This window comes from Gymnoscopelus microlampas (genome assembly GCF_963454915.1).
Source record: "Gymnoscopelus microlampas genome assembly, chromosome: 13".
NCBI classification, from domain to species: Eukaryota; Metazoa; Chordata; class Actinopteri; order Myctophiformes; family Myctophidae; genus Gymnoscopelus; species Gymnoscopelus microlampas.
Genome location: NC_139950.1, coordinates 19,069,976 through 19,087,588, shown reverse-complemented (window position 1 = coordinate 19,087,588; position 17,613 = coordinate 19,069,976). Strand labels below are relative to the sequence as shown.

Here is a 17,613-nt window from a genome sequence, read left to right as displayed (position 1 = left end):
AAGTGGCCTCTGTTTAAAAATGTTGAATCACATCCATTGTTGTAAAGATCTACCCATTTCCCAATTGTTTGCTGCCTCACGAATTTTGGAGCCTCAATGTTGATATTTCAGTTTGACATACCTTGTTGTCTGGCAATTATGAGGAAGTGAACATTGTTTCTATAGTCTATTTTCTCACCGTGTTGATTCTGATTCTGGGGATCAATTTAACTCTTGAGTGTGTTAAATCATTTTACACTAAATTACTAAATTAATCAGTGTTCAATGAACACTCCGTGTGTTTTAACTGTTGTGTTTAAACATTATTGTTTTTAACCAAATAGAATAGTAATAGCCAATCTACAAGCTGACAACATGTCATGGTGTGATGCGTTGTGAGCTTGTAGATCGGCTATTTTCACTATTTGGGAAAATTGTGTTTTCGCCTATAATGACATGCCAAAAATAGGGACGCCAGGTTGAAAGTGGTTAACACAGATGCTACAAAAGTCCACAGTTTCCACCTGGATCCCCGTTTGACCTTGGCCCTGTCACCTTTAACCTCTCTAAAGAATCAAATCCCTGCAGCACCTGAAGAGCGTGTTGTCCCCCCAGTCGTCACCTGATGTTTTGATAGACTACCTGGTTCTGAAAACAGGGGAGACATGACAGGGCAGGTCACCAAGGGAGAGCAAAAACAAAGAGTCGGATTTCACAGACCCTCTATCAATCAAACATCTTAGGAGCACAATCACACTCACACGACCCAGAGGAATCCCCCCTGCTTCAAAGGGAAATGTGTGAGGGATTTTTCTTTGCTTCTGAAGGTGGAATTGTTGTGGAGCGGCATCAGCAGCCATGTTTATTGTCCTTTGTTGCTACTTGACATAACCTGAGGATGTTACTAAGACTGTGTATACCAATACGGACTTAATGCAGCATAGAAATAATAGTGGAGAAAATTAATCCTTTTGTCTCCCATTTCTGCAAAGTAATACTTAGCATTGCACCGCAAGCATGGGCAGGCTCTTGTACATTCCCAAACATAAATTATGGCAAGACAAATGAATACACCTACTGGTCTGTGGTGCTAAATGCTGCCATGTCTGCACACCATTTAACCACTCAAACCTTATATACTTCATTGACTGGTGTCCCCCAGGGGTCTATAGTAGTAGTAGTAGCCAAAGTATTTTCGCCAAATGTTCACCAGGGTTCATGTGAACAAACAATTGTTCTCATAATGTCACTGACGACCAAATCAGCAGAAAAGTTTGTGAGTGAGGCTGGGTGTATCCACATTTTACGAGACCACATAGATTCATTGAACTTGAAATACATCTCCCTGGCAAGTCGTGCTAACTCAATGGTCTGCACATCACTGTCTGTCTCCGAGGTGCAGATCGACCCCCCCCCCCCCCCTCCACACACACACACACACACACACACACACACACACACACACACACACACACACACACTCCGGGATGGCTGAATCACCGAGCGATCAGTATGAATACGCTTTCCTCTTCAGTGTGAAACACACATTAAGATTATCTTGACTGTTTACACTAATCTTTCGTTTTTCAAGAGATGCATCATTTGTTTTCTCCTCAGGCAGTGTAGACTAGGCCATCCATTGCCACGGATGGCCTAACCTACTCTCAACAGGTTGACAGACTGTTTGCTTTGAAATGCCTGAGAGAGGATCTCGGCCAAATTGTTTATTGATGCACTCGTCGGTCCATGTCTGCGTATGGAGGCACGTTGTCTTCCTCCACTGCGTTCACTGTCTCCGGACCCCCCCCCCCCCCCCCCCGGCTCAGACGTGCACCTGTCTGTAGCAGGCAGCTGTGGGTGGGCGGGTCTTGGCTGTCAGCAGAACATTCCAGAGGAGAAGTCACCCCGTTAATCCCCTGAGTTTAGGCCTGGGCTGCACCAACAACCTGCCAGACAACCCCCCCTCATAGCTCCAATACCCCCCATGGCCTCTCTCTGTCTTTCTCCCATCAGAATGATCCTTCCTCGGTACTCCCACTCTCTGCTGTGGTCAAGCTCAAATGGGATACTGCTATGTCATAGGTAGGAACTATGAGATTAAAGGACAGCCCCCCACCCCGCCATGCACGCACGCACGCACGCACGCACGCACGCACGCACGCACGCACGCACGCACGCACGCACGCACGTGTGCACACACGCACACGCACACGCACACGCACACGCACACGCACACACACACACTCTCTCTTTCAGAGTGTTTAATCCCCATAAATATTGGATCTAGACTAAAAGAAAAATATTGTTATGCGTAAATCTGAAAGAATGGTTCAGTGAACCAAATGAGGTTTGGAAAGTCTAGATAAAGTCTACATAAAATGTATCAGACTAGCATTCTTAGATAATCAACAATGAGCCGGTTATCAAATATAATGGATGATGCAAAGACTAATTACATGACTTGGCCATATACAGTAAGAAGTGTTTATTCATAGAAACTTTGTTGGTATGAGTAGCCTACCAGCTCAGTCAGTCAGATGATGTATTTTTACCACAATAAGAGACTTGTTGAAAGCGATTTGCTATAATGTTATCTAAAATAACCATTACAAAACACTTTTATGAGCCCATAGCCGTGCAGTTATCTGAAAATAATGCACACCCGCTGGCCAACCAGAATTGAGTGTTCTGTCGTCATAATATGTTCATAATATACTTTATTCATATGTTGAGTTCAATAAACACATATGTCTTCTCAGGTGGAGGACAAAAGGAATTTTGAAACCGTGCGACTTAACCATATCAGGAGCATCTGAATGATGTTACCATTTTATGTCAGTATGTGTGTGTGTGGGTGCCTAAGGTGTGTCTGTGTGTTTGTGTGTAGGCGTAAAGGCTCTGCATGTAGAACATTGTCTCTTGGCTATTGGAAATGTCTGCTCTCTAATTGCCCGTATCATCCTCCAGTCCCTGTATCATCGTTTTTGTCTCCCTCTGTCTATTAAATGTGAATCAGACAACAGCCTCTTTATCAACCCGGGAAATTCTGATGTGAGGCCAGATCCTGAACTTGGCATATATCCCCCATTCTGGAACACATACATGAAAAAAAGAAGCACATTTCAGCTTACAGGGACAGAATGGACATCTCCTTCTACACAGTAAAATCCTGAGTGTTCATTCATTACGTTCTACACACACACACATACGCACGCACGCACGCACACACACACCGCACACACACACGCACGCACGCACGCACGCACGCACGCACGCACGCACGCACGCACGCACGCACGCACGCACGCACGCACGCACGCACGCACGCACGCACGCACGCACACACACACACACACACACACACACACACACACACACACACACACACACACACACACACACACACACACACACACACACACACACACACACACACACACACACACAATAAATGAACACCCAGGATTGTGTAGTGAAGTTTTGTCTAAGCATTTTCTCTTGCTCTGTTTATTGTTTGGGTAGAGATGGTTGTTTGTGTTTGTGTGGCGTCCAACTGAACCAATGATAATATAACTGTCCTGTGTGTACGTGTGGTAATGTAAACGGAGACATAACACTGCAAAATCCGACTGTTCGTTTAACTCTGAAAGTGAACACAATGGACCCTTGCGGGTTTTTACACACCATTGATCACCACGCGTGTAGCGAAATGGTCTGGTCGTGTTTGCATGAAGTCACTTTTAACAAATACAAGATCTCTGAGGGAGACGCGTTCTATGAAAGGACCCCTTGTGAGAGTGGCCCCCGATTTTAATACCAACACTTAACACGCCATGTTTTCCTTATTCCCCTCTCCTCAAAAAGTCACACCTCCTCTAGCAATTAATGTTGTCGAGTGTAACGACTGACCATGTCCTAAGGTGCTGGCCAGGGTGTTTGGACCACGCTAGGGAGGGGGTGTCCCGGGGTGCTGGCCGTCTATACGCTGTTTACCCACAGACCGGTGCCCCTCGAAGGGCCTGGGGGGAAGTTGTGGCTGGGCCAGAAGCCATTAAAGCGCTGATGGCTTCTGACAGTAATTTCTTCATGAGCCCGCAGCCCATGAGGCCTGCCAGTGGTGAGATCGGGTGCCTCCTCTTGCCCATTAAAGCACACAAGCCGTGCCCACAGAACCCGCTGAATGGTATCTCTGTGCTACGGGGTTTGTGTGTTTGCGCATGGCGAGAGGAGCGGGAGACAGGAGGGGAGAAGGAGGAGCAGAGGAGTGGAGAGGACCTTGCCATCGCTAGACGATTTTGGCTTTCTCTATCACAGTGGTTCTCAAAGTGGGGTCCACGGAACCCTCAGGGTTCCTTGGGGGGGGGGTTCCAAATGGACCCTTAGAGGTCTGTAACTCTGAGAGTGTGCAAATGGAACCAAATGGACCCTTTAACAAATTGACCCATTTGGTTCCATTTGTATGGAAGAATTATGGGTGTCCTTGACATTAAAACGTTTGAGAACTACTGCTCTATCACTTCAGTCCAATGCAGAAGGGGTGCGTACTGACGCATACACTGCCTTGACAGCCAGCCAAATAGTAAAAAGGTGTTTATGTGCATCTCAGCCCTGTGGAACGGGGCTTATCCATTGTTTTGGGCTGAACGTAGGGCTATCAGCAGTGACTTGGGGGTTGGTGGGTTTATGGGATTTTGTTTCATTTTTATTGTAACCTTTATTTAACCAGGATAAGTCCCATTGACATTAAATATCTTTTTTACTACAAGGGAGTCCTGGCCAGTACAAAGAATGAAAACAAGTTGTTTTAAACAGACACAAAATAAGAAACAGACAACATTACGACATCCCAAAGAACAAAGCACAGTACGGCACCCCTATGATTCTGTCTCCAATTCTGTCTCCAATATATTCTAGTCAGATGGTGCGTAATACTTACCCTATTCCCACTCTTTGTATGAACATAATGGGACAACACACTGTATAAACGACCTGTCACCACAAAGAGTATTGTCCATCACTCTTCTGTGAAATATAGTGCCCATGCAGGTGCATGCAATTTCACAAGTTGCAATGTCTCACGTTGTGAGCTTGTAGATGAGCTATTTTTGCAATTAAAACTAAATAATTTAGATACTTTGAAGCACCGGCTTGAAAGTTGTTAAAAACACAACTTGTTTCTAAAATAGATAGATAAAGGGATAAAGAGAGAGGCAGTCCAGGCTTACCTCTACACTACTACTACAACAGCACAGACCTGCACACAGCCACATTAGCAGATTACACGGCTGTTTGAGAAAAGCAAATGTTGTTCTGGGCATGGTGCTAACAGTATACCTCTAGAGGGATTGAGGTCGGGGGAACGTGGGTGGAAAAGGGGGAATGTGGCAAGATGGGGTTGAAATTGTGGGTTTATTATCAGGAGATGTAACTGAAAAGGTATGCTTTTTCAGCAAATAACGTGCAAGCCCAAATCTTTTCTAGTGCATATAGAAGTAACTTGATTGTAGATGTAATAATGAATCAGGTGCTTATTGTGCATGTATTATGATCATGATGTAGAACTTGAAGTGAACTTGACAAGTTCAGACGATCAAAAGGTTGCCAAATTAAAGCAGATACTTATAGACTTAGTCTAGACTTAGGTTTTACATAGAGGTTTGGGCAGCTATGCAGACCTCACATCTAGAGTTCGGGCGAATCTGGCTGCTATACGGCCCTCACACCTATGTCGCACCACCAATCCGACCATTATGCCCATATATGGAGATCTCTGTATCTGTCCGTCCTTGTCCCTTTTATGCCCATACATGGAGTTCGCTGATGTCATCAGTATATGCCCATTAATGGACATGCCCCCTTTTGTGCCTATATATGGAGCTGACTGATTAGTTTGCACCTGATGCCATGACGACACATTGAGGTTAGACAACACACTATTTGGGCGCGTAGCTGCATTGGGAACTCCTTATTTGGTTGTGGCTGAGCCATAGTGACATGAGAGTGACGACGTGGTCCGCCAGCTTGTCCTCCCCATTTAAATTTTACATGGTGGTATCAGGGGCCCCCAGGGGCCACATGCGCAAATCTGTGTTGTTAGGCAACGGTTTCTGTGGTATCTGACATAAAAGGGACACATTGACAACAGTGCACGGCCTGTGTTGTTAGGCAGCGGTTTCTGTTTGTGTCTGACATCAGCGCATGTTGTCCAGGATCGACCATCAGGAGCCCATATATGGAGTGAGTGCATGTTACCTTTCGTTTGTGACGACCACATGTGCAAATCTGCGTTGTTATATACTGTACATAATACCCATATATGTGCATATATGGAGACCGTCTGACTGATCGACCTTCCCATGCGTATACCCAAGATAGTGATGTGCAAATGTGAAAGCTCCGTCTGTCAGTCAGTGTGTGTTATCCTATTTTTGAGTGGTGCCAACCACTCCTATATCTGACTTTGTCTGTGTGTCCGTCCGTATGTATGTATGTCCAATAAACAAACATTGATGACAACATCAATACGGGGCTCATCAAAGGCACCACTCTCTTCACAATTTTTATTTCTCTCTCAATGGGTTGAGCAATTGATCAGAACTTGCACATGGCCATTGACAATTAGCACAGGAAGACCGTGAGGAAGCCTGCTTTTAATTTTCCCCTAATTTAAGCTGTTTATTAGTTTTTGTGTAAACATCAGAGATTCAGAGTTCGGGCTATGGGATCTGTTCTCATGGTTGCGCTCTGTTGGCATGGTTACAGCCCTGCAGGCTATGGCAGAACAGGCAGACGCTACAAACTTATAAAGGACTTTCATTTAGGGCCTGTGTCCACACACATCATTTTAAGAGCAGGAGGGCGCTTTGGATATCATCTCCATGGCACTACTAGCATGCAGATTGACACGTGCAATGTTCGAATCCATATTGTATTATTAGCACACAGCTCAAACAGCGTCAACATGAACTTATCATGGTTATGGGTGCCAACGATTCCGCGCCGTGTCGTAAATGACCGGGTTGTCTGCATATAGTTTGTCTGCACACATTGCCGGTATGGACTAGTTGTGCTAATTCCCGATTTCCCCAGTCTATGAGTGATCCATCCATCCCTGCTAACCACAGTAGGTCATTGGGAGGGTGCAGACAAAAACTCTTCTAATTGTGACATCGCCACCCACGGACACGGCCAATTGTGCTCATTGGAGCAGAGAATAGAAATAGACTCCACGGTGGTGAGCTGAAACTTTACTCTACGCCACCCAAACGCTCCAGGAGTAGTGGTTCCCACCGAGTCCCAACAGGCAGACCCCCGCATGTGGCACTCCTCAAACAGCAAGTATAAGGCACGTAAAGTCAACCAAAGAAATTTGGTTAGAGATGCCGCGAAGTAGATGGCAATGCCATAACTGTATGTGTTAAAGGAAACTATAGACCTCTTCCATCCTCAAAGGGGAGTGCTAACGTTCTCTCGTTTCACTGCATCTTCAGATTTCAACTTTTTTTATCCGTAAATTAATTCCCAACTTTTTTTTACAAGAGTGGGTGTGCAAAAGAAACATTGAAAGTAAAAGTGGTCTGTGTAGGTTTTATAAATATTTAACCAATGAAAAGTGTTGACAAGAGCTTGTGACTAAATAATAACTACATTGGATCCATTGGAACACAGGTTCCTTTTTCCATTTCCTGAGAAGTAACGGTTTTGGACATTTCCATCTGACAGCGACAATATTAACGATGATTCATGCCTTGTTGTGATTAACTTTCATATCTCCTCACGGATGGAGAAGGCACTATAAGAGAGCCACTGGTTCACCGTTCCGAATCCACCATCTTAGAGCAGACAGTCTGTAATCTCCTCTCCCTGTTCCTCCCTGGGTGTTAAAATCAGACCGCGGCTCTGGATTTATAGAATGGAGGCCAAGTGTTAATCATAAATTAAGCCTGAGTGAACAACAGGTCATTCTCAGGTCATTCCATCGGCCCCTATAGGGAACTTTCTGTGTGAAAAGTCACAGCTTACAACTTAGCGGACTCAACTGAATCATGTTGAAACAATGTACAGTGCTGTAATGAGTCAAGACAGCCAAAAGTTGAGCCCACTCCATTAAAAGGGATTCATTCAAATTCCATTGATACTTACACACATACATGTAAGCACATACACATAACCATGCAATAACGCTTAAACCAGTGCCCTTCGATACACATACAGTAGAACTAATACTACACACACACACACACACACACACACACACACACACACACACACACACACACACACACACACACACACACACACACACACACACACACACACACACACACACACACACACACACACACACACACACACACAGGAGGGGTCCATTTATCTGTCTTCAGTCTACCTGGGGAATGAAACATGTGAAGAGTACAGAAATGAGCACCAACCGTTTTTACAATTTCAAAATGTTGCCCCAAGGGATTTGGCAAGCTGTCTGAAAATGCAGGTGATACACAACCTTTGCTATGTATGACTAATGCTTGGCTGCTAAAGACTGTGTCAACAAGGTGTTTTATTAAAAGACACAGCAAGAAAACACAAAATGGCTAAAACATTACAAGGTTTATATAGCAAGATGGTAAACATCACAGGGAGCTAATTGGATTAACGAGAAACCGAGGCTTTCACTGACCTTCCAGCACTTTAAGACTCACAGACAGAACACAAAGATGTATAAAAGAGTTCTTTATTTCTAATAAACATGAATACATGTGAACAAGTACGATTTTTTTGTGATCCATGTTTAAAACATTCTTGAAAACTGCTGTACAAAGCAACAGGAAGGGTCGCTATACTGTAGGTCAGTACATGAGAGATGATATGTTCTACGTTATTATTTCAGCCATGTAGCAAACTAGCCATACATCTGCATTAACATCAACAACAATAAAAAGGAACAATGCAATGGGGGCAAGGGAACAAAATGCAACATCACACATGAAAACTTGTACAACTCTGAAAAGTATACTTTTTTTAGACACACAAAGGACACATACATTGTATGTGTTAAATAATTTTTGTTTGTCAGGACACAAAGAGCTAACTACATCATTCACAGATTCAGCAGTCTGTTTAAATACCTCATCTCTACAAAGTGAATTTACATTTATTTTTAAAGTACAAAGTGCAAATACTATGGTTTCCATATTGCCGATTGGTGAGGGCAGAATCTCCAAGGGGAGGGGAAATCTCTGTTGCTGGCTTTAGCCTTGCTTCTTTGATGGATTCTGTGAAGAGTGTGTGAAATGTATTGGCTGTTGTCTTTCAACCATGTCACTGTTTCACTGCAAAGCTAGATTTCCCAAGTCAACATTGAAATACAAATAGGATTGTGCTTTTGCAATCAGGGTCCCTAAACTGTAGAAAGAATTAACAGGATAAACCTTGGTTTATCCTCTCAAAGTCTACTTTGTCGATCATCTGTTGTTTCTGTGCTCTGCGATTGAGGGACCTGAAATAGCGATTCCATTCCATCGTATGGTGAAACATCAAAATCACACTTTTAGCACTTAAACAAACATGAACAAAGGGGGTTCTGCTAGCCTGGTAAACCCGCCCTCCGGAAATCTCATTTCCATTTGATTTCAGGAGTGAGTCTGGCCTGAACGCCCATTCTGCAATATTGGCTATGTACGCCAAACAGACGAGCCTATCAGCGTCGTCGCACATCGTTCTGTGATTGACAGCGACAGTTGGCCAATCAGGTGGCGAGTTTGAGTGAGCCCGAATGGCACCGAGTGCAGCCTGAATACAGCCGACAAAACACGAACGGCAGCCATCTTTTCTGACCGCTATTTTCTCCGCTGTTTTTTTTACTTCAAAAAGCACTCAAACTTCTATTTTGAGGCACGGAATTTACTTATAAGATATCGTTTGGATAGAATTTAGTTGTTAAACTTCATATATGTGGTCAATTAATCATGACAGAGCCTATTTAAAAATAAAAATTCAGAGAACCGGCGGGGGCGGGCAGTGACACACATATATCCGAATAAGGCAACCTATTTTGGGCATGGCCGTTGCGTCAAATAGTCTGGAGGTGGTAAAAATGAACTGCTGATTGGCTGAAGGGGAAAAACGATCATTGGCTGAAGAGGTTGTCAGTCAACGGTATTACTCCCGCCCAACTCCAGCCCACAGCCAATATTGCAGCATGGGCGATCAGGCCAGACTCACTCCTGAAATCAAATGGAAATGAGATTTCCGGAGGGAGGGTTTACCAGGCTAGGGTTCTGCCAATACAGTATCTAAAATGTATTCCTGGTACTTAATTTTGGGAAAGTGAAATTGCTACATTCATGTTAAAGTGTCACGGTTGACAGATGGTCTCTAGTCTGGTGGCTGCGCTCCCACCAGTGGGCAACTTATAGACGTGAATTGAATCACTGCTTGCAGTTGCTTGTTCACAGACTCACAGAGCACAAAAGCAACAGACAAAGATTGTTATATTGGTGTTTCAGTTCATGATAAATTCATACTGTAATATGTTATTTACATTCAAGGCATAGTTTGTAACTTTGCAATGTAATAAATATATATATTTCTATAAATTATTGTCCTCTATACCAGCAGTTATCAGGCACTGGAGTAGTGTGGTGGTGTTTACCTGCAGAAACTCAGAAATTTCCCTCTTGCTGTATTTTGGTGTATTCACAGTATTTTGGTAGACAGGGACGTTTTTGGGCAACCAAAGCAAAGAGTGAAAATACCAAAATACAGTGGGCAATGTGTTTCTCCAGGTCAACATCACCACTACTCCAGTGGCTGATGACTGCTGGTATAGAGCGAAATAATGGGTAAAACATGTATTTATTGTTTAGTTATGTAAACACAGGGCGACGTTACATACTATACCTTAAATACTAATATACTCCTACATAAGTATTCACTATTCACTATGGCTTAATTGCTTACCAGTTTACTGGAGGAGACACCTTCACCTGTCTTGGCTCCTGTGTAACATAAAAAGGATATAAACATTGTCAGCCACATAGGCAGGCATTCTAGAACTAATGCTTCAAGGGCCAAACCTCAGCCTCTGAGAAGAAGAATGCAATTGGGTGAAAATCATAATTCACTTGCTCTAATTGACCATAATGACATAACTGACTGCACACTGCTATTTCATCAGATCAACGTTTTAAACGTACAATAAACTTTTGTGTAAGTCTTAAACCTTTAAGCCCCATGTTATAAAACATTTCCTTTTGCTAATTTGCAAAGATTTGTTAAAATAACTGATCTACAAGCGTCCATTGTACACCTGTAGATCTGCTATTTTCGCGAATTTCCGAAAATGTTCGACTAATAATGACATACCCAAAATAGGGATGCCAGTTTAAAAGTGGTTTAAAAATGTTGATTTGATGGCAGAGCATTGGGTGAACTGGTAGCATTTGTTGAATCGCTTACCCTCCTCCTTGGTGACGCCCAAGCATCCCATCAGCTCCTGCAGGGACAGCGCCTTGTCGTTGCTGATGTCACAATACTCAACAAACTTCTTCACACACTTCTTGGGTTTGGACTTCTTGCGAAGGAAGCGCTTGAACGGCTTGATCTCCTTCTTTCCGATGTCGCCGCTGGAGTTCTTATCCAGCTGGCTGAAGTACCAGTGGACCACTCTCTCCTCCAGGGTGTGGCTGGGGTCTGGCTCTGCCATCCTAGACAAACATGGATTAACCCCGACAGTCTGTTAAGCCAGGCTGTCGCTTAACATGGTGCTAGCTTCCTGTAGTTAACACTTTGTTGTTAGAACTATCTTTCTCACATATGTACGTCCTTTTGCCTACCTACATCCATAATTTATGCCTGTAACTTATCAAATCCACAGAGAAGAGAGCATCATACCTGCCGGCGGATGCTGGATCTGTGACAGCATGCACCATGTCTGTTGACAGCGCGTCAAGAACGCTCGTCAGGAACTCTGTTTTCTTTGCCCCAGGACAGCCTATAAAAGTGCACATAAATGAACACACAAAAGTGTAAATATGCATGTGCATGCTGCTGTAGCATCATGGGTTTGACATATAAACAAATGTACTACATGTGTGCAAACCTAAACACAGGAACCCCCCCCCCCCCCCCCCCCCCCCTTTACCCCCAATCCCCAAGTCTTTGTCATGGCAACAATATGGAATCCTTCCATCATAGGTGGGCTAATAAATGTCTGGGGAGGGAAGTCAAAATAACAGACAGTGCCGTTTTAACGTGTACAGCACATAAAGAGAAAATAAAACCAAACGAGACTGTCACAGTTGCCTTTTACTCCCTTTCATAAAGTGTCAGACCTCCCCCAATCTGAAGATGGAAGAGGCTACCAGTACCTGCCAATCATCCCAGAGGCCCCCAGACTGAGGGTTAAGGTTTCCATCGCTCCAGGCACTGACTGGAGTTACTGTATGGACAAGGAACTCTGGCCTTAGCCAACATCTACATCGAAAAGGCCTTCTGGACCAAACTGTAGTTCTGCCAAAGATTATTTTAGCCCATTGCAGCTTCATTAGTGTACAAGGAGAAAGATCGAACAAGAAAGGTGACAGATCACATGCAGTAAAGGTCAGAAGTCAGTTTTGAAAACACACCACACATTGGTGACATCCAAGCCTCTGACAGATCCATATTAACTCCTCCTCACTTTGTGGCAGATTGAGGGTAGTAGACATTTCTCAGACTGACATAACCAGCACATACAACTGGATAGGAGGCACCTCCTTTTAGCTACAGTAGTAGCATCCCATGCAGCATGTCATGGGGTTGGGGGGGGGGGGGGGGTCCTTCTGTGATATGAACATGGACAACAGAAGAGGAATGACCCTAATGATAGTAATTGTGTGTCAGGCCATATAGTTTTAAGAGTGAGTGGGCCACGGTTGTTTCTGGAAGAGCTGAAGGCAACAGAGAGATTCCTGGATTCCTATCCCAAACTCTTCTCTGCTTTCTCACAGTCTGCCGTCCCTCTACAACTCTCCAGGGGTTTGCTGCTCTTTTTTATGGCCCAGGGCCTGCGGGGCCAGATTCTCCTGTGCTGGAGATAATAGTATGCTTTGCCCCTCTCTAACAGGTGGCGACTGGTGTTGGGGTAAACACCCAGCACCCAGCCTCTCGTCCCACCTTTCCCAAGTAGCACAGAGCTTTCAGCCTGCACCAATCCAAGGGTCGAGACGCGCACATGTCCAAACGGTTGCCCTTGATTTATACTTGGTTGCGCCATGTCGCACAACCAAGTAAAATAGCAGATCTACAAGCTCTCAAATCTGCTATATGCGTGACACCGGCACGCCACTAAGTATAAATCACCCTTTACATGCTGTTCTTTACATGCAAACCTCCTCTGAGCTGAGGAGGCTTGCATTTAAGTTTTAGTAGGTCTTTTCTGGCCCAGACCCAATAAAATATCTGACCCACCTGTTAATCGCTACAGTGGTGCCTTGCAGGGCCCCCTTTTTCTGTGTATTAGTCTAGACGCTAGCACAAATGCACCTTCAGAAAGGCAAGTGTTTTTATCTGGCTACCGACCGAAAAGGGATTTGTGGGATGCAGTTGGACTTGTTTGAGGCTCTGTGTTTTTCATGGAGAGTAAACGCTCTTTCTGTAATCCTGCAGGAATCTGAATGTTCCTCCAGTTCATACAAATTCTAAGCCATCAGGTAAGGCTGCTAGTCCCTTTCCTCTTGGCAGCGGAGGTTTTCGTGGGGGCGGGACAGATCGGCTTCTGTCTGTCTGGACACCGTTTAGCTGAGGGGCAGGGCACGAATGTTCCCGCTGTCATTCAAAGGAAATTGAGTCTGGCCACTTTCCGTTCAGTTCCAGGCTAAAGCAGTAAATGGCTGCTGTCTGATTCCTTAATGATTATAATTATGTAATGCTTGACTTTGACAGATGTGCTTCGAAATAAAAACGAGGACAGTCAAGCTGTTGCGCTGCACAGGAGACTTCAAGAAAACCTCAAATGATTCGATTGTTTGCCAGCTGAAGGACTGGCCACTCCCATGTATGTCTACTGTACGTAGTTGGTCAGTAGTGTGTGTGTGTGTGTGCGTGTGCGTGTGCGTGTGCGTGTGCGTGTGTGTGTGTGTGTGTGTGTGTGTGAGAGAGAGACTGTGTGACTGTGTTAGTGTTAATATGAAGGCAGTGTTATTCTGTACAGCCACATGGGGCAGAGGCCTGTCAGCACTCACTGCCGCAGCTCCCAGGCCTGCCCCTATGCTATCCCATGACCCCCTCTCGGGAGAAAGCTGGCAAAATACACCCCTTTCCTTCCCTTGCTCCTTTCAGTGCAAGTTGGTCCCTCCTCGCATCTCGCCCCATAAACCTCTCAACACCAGCGCTTCAACAGCGAATGCACTGCTATGATGTGAAGGCAACATTTATAATTATCCCGGGTTTATACACTAACTGGGTTTACGGCCACTGACGCAATAGCTCATAAAGAAAACAAGATGCTGCTTTCTCTGAACCTCTGTGCGGGTACATTTTGGGCTGATATGGTACAGGTTCAGTTCGTCTCCGTGCATGAGAGTGTATTTGTGTGTATTTGCATGCCCATGTGTGAGAATGTGTGAGAATGTATTTCTATTCCACCCCATGTGTGTTGGATGTGTGACTGGGCATGCAGCCTCTCTCTTTGGATAGTTGGCTATTCTTCACCCCATTACCACCTCCTGAGACAGCTGTCTGTAACAAAATGTAATAATTCCCTGCTTGCTGTGGTCTACATCTCATCAGCTGTCCAAAAATATGTATAGAGAACAATGTGTCTGGTCTAAGATGAGCCTGTTTTTGACTGCATTTTTTCTTTGGTTTGATAACTGTGCGGCCCGTTCCCGGTGCCTCTGTAGCAGTAGTGTATCCACAGAGCAGTGGACCTGTGCCGCAACTCTAGCACCTGTGAGGAGAGGGCCCAGACCTGGCCGGGCTCACCATTATATAAACAGCGGTGGACGGGACAAGAACAGTGGGCTCTCTGTTCACCGCCTGCCTGGATTATTAACATGTTTACCAAACCAACAACAACAAAAAACCACAGCTAAGGATGGCAAACTCGCCAAGCGCCTTCACTGCTGCGGTAAACTCCGATCCGGTCGCATAAAAATCACCTGCGACTAATAACCCAACCCCTTCTCACCCGCCCCATTGTTGGCGACATCAGCTCAATTAAGTTGATCGACGTGCCTTTCCTGGAAGAGTGTGAATAAGACGGAGCGCTGGACTTAACGTCAGCCATCCTAATTGTGAGAGCCATGCCAATCGGATTTGCTTGAAAGCAGCCTGCTAAACCTGATCGAGAGATTAGGCGATTTTGCCTCATTGTTTCTCTAAATCTGCCTCAGACCAACGTGACCTGTGACCTCCCTCATCCATCTCAAGCGGTGCCATGCTCTCACCCAGACAGATCAACGTGACAAGGGTCTAGCAAGGATTTGAAGGCGTTTTAGCCCCACATCGGTCAGTCCATCCATCCAGTCCGGCCGTCCAACACTTTTGGTCCAAAACAGGATATCTTGAAAACCTCTGGCTGGATCGCCATTGATTTTTCTGTGCACCTTCATTCTGCCTGGAGGATGAACCCCACTGGTTTTGGTGACCCCTTTGATGTGGCGCCTTTCCTCTAGTGCCATCCTTAGTCCAAAATGTCTAATTCAACACTATATATCTCAAAATCTAATGGCTGGATGATTGCCATGCATTCATGCTCCCTCAAGGATGACCCCTAACCCATTGGAGATGACATTTCCTCTAGCACCACTCTCAGGCCAAAATATCAACTTTGCGAACAATTGCCATGACACTTGTCCATTCAACACGTTGGTTTCAAACAAGATATCTAAAAAAGATGTTACCCTGGGGTATAAGGAGCGGTGGGACTCGGTGAGCGCCATCGTCGTCGTTGTACGGTGATGTACAGTATAAATCAGGCTTAATGTGATTAAACCTGTGCGGGTACACACTATCTAAAAAGACCATACCAGCAGCACCACAGGACGAAGCGGCTGCAGTCTCCCAGCAGTCTAACATTAGATAAGCTGTGTTAACTACCAACTACGTAGCTTAACATTTGTTTGCCTAATTAATTAGTTACAACTGCGGTTTATTGTATTCCTAATTTTGATTGCTAGACCGCTAATCTCAATGACGTCTTTCTAATTCTAATTGACAGTCATGAGGACAAGCTGAAAATGTTTTATGAGTAACGTTAACTAGAGCCGTAAATTAACATGAATAAAAATCAAACTGCAATTAGGAATAAAATAGCAGACACTATGTCCAGTGCGTCAGTGCATTGCCGCTCCAAAATAGATATTGATCACTTTTACTACTGTCCGACGAGCAAAGAGATTTGTGTTCACGATATTCGTACATGACGAGAGGTATTTGAACATATTATATCAGCAAATGTAGATTACTTACTGAAATAAATGCATCTCTTTTTCTCTCTCCCTCTCTCTACCTCTCTCTGTTACTGATCATCTCTGTGCAAAGACGCATAGAAGCGGCTACGTTTTGTTTTCTTATTTCTTATTAATTGGAACTAGGCCGATGCCAGTTGGGAATGATGCCCGTTGGGAAGCATACCCCTTCGTTTATGTAATACTTGTTGTACCTGTTGCACCCATTGTTAGAGTACCCAGGATTGTACCAGTTGTCAGAGTACTTACAGTAGTCCATTGCCCATTATCATAGTATTTGGAGTCTAGTCTATGTGACTCAGTGCTATGATAGCATATTGATGACATCAGTGATCTCCATATGGGCATAAACTTGGAGGTCTATGACGTCAGTACAGTGACATCATATTGATGAGATCAGGGATCCTCCATACAGCATATGGGGATTTGTGGATTCATAGAAATGTCTGGAAATCCACTGATCTGACACACGTGCCAAGTTTGAAGTCGATCGGTCAGATGGTTCTCGAGACACACGGACATGCACACAGAGATTCTGATAGATAATGAAAATTCAAGTACTTGAAAAATGCTGTTTCTGACCACCAGAATGATTGATGATGATGTTTTTGGTGCCTCCCAGCTCGGCAAATTGGATGCTGCCAATTGGGTACTTGCCTGATGCAATATATTGATAATCTGGCCCGGATCATTAATACATTTTATCAAACTTCAATGCTGAGTCTCTCATCAATATCATATTCCATGTTGAATGTGTGTTGTGTTGCATTCGGATGGATTTTAATTGCAATCAGTGTGCACATTTTGAGGTCCCACAGATGGGCACGAGTAGATTTGGTAGTACAACGTGTACACTGGCTGGGAAAATGACAACTGCATCGGATTGAACTGTAGGGCTCTTAGTCTTGTTAATCTCTTGTTTGCTCTTACTTTCAATAATGACGTCTTTCATAAACAGTATTCCTCTTTTGTCATATCAAGACTATGAATCATATCTGGATTGGAACCAAGCTGCTTTTGGCCGTCCCCTCTTTACCCTCTTCCAAAGTTATCTTACTGTTGTCAGTCTGTCTCTCAATACCTGTCGCTGACATCCTATAATCCATCATTATCTCACGCCGCTCCCCCATCCTGTTTCTCCTCCATCCCTATCACTCTGTCTCTCTCCATCATCCGTCAGTTT

General features: G+C 44.4%; 1 protein-coding gene across 4 annotated transcripts in view; it reads right to left on the bottom strand.

Moving 5' to 3' along the window:
- Positions 1 to 8,694: 8,694 nt before the first annotated feature.
- The window catches only part of smoc2 (SPARC related modular calcium binding 2), a 29,834-nt gene continuing 20,915 nt past the window's right edge, over positions 8,695 to 17,613 (bottom strand). For all 4 annotated transcript variants that reach the window (XM_084075704.1, XM_084075706.1, XM_084075705.1 and 1 more), the window contains exons 10-13: positions 11,872 to 11,971; positions 11,437 to 11,684; positions 10,939 to 10,976; positions 8,695 to 9,251 (exon numbers count right to left, since the gene is read on the bottom strand). In XM_084075704.1, coding sequence (XP_083931830.1) covers positions 9,228 to 9,251; positions 10,939 to 10,976; positions 11,437 to 11,684; positions 11,872 to 11,971 — 410 coding nt within the window. In that variant the 3' untranslated portion in view covers positions 8,695 to 9,227. The remainder of the gene's footprint in view (positions 9,252 to 10,938; positions 10,977 to 11,436; positions 11,685 to 11,871; positions 11,972 to 17,613) is intronic.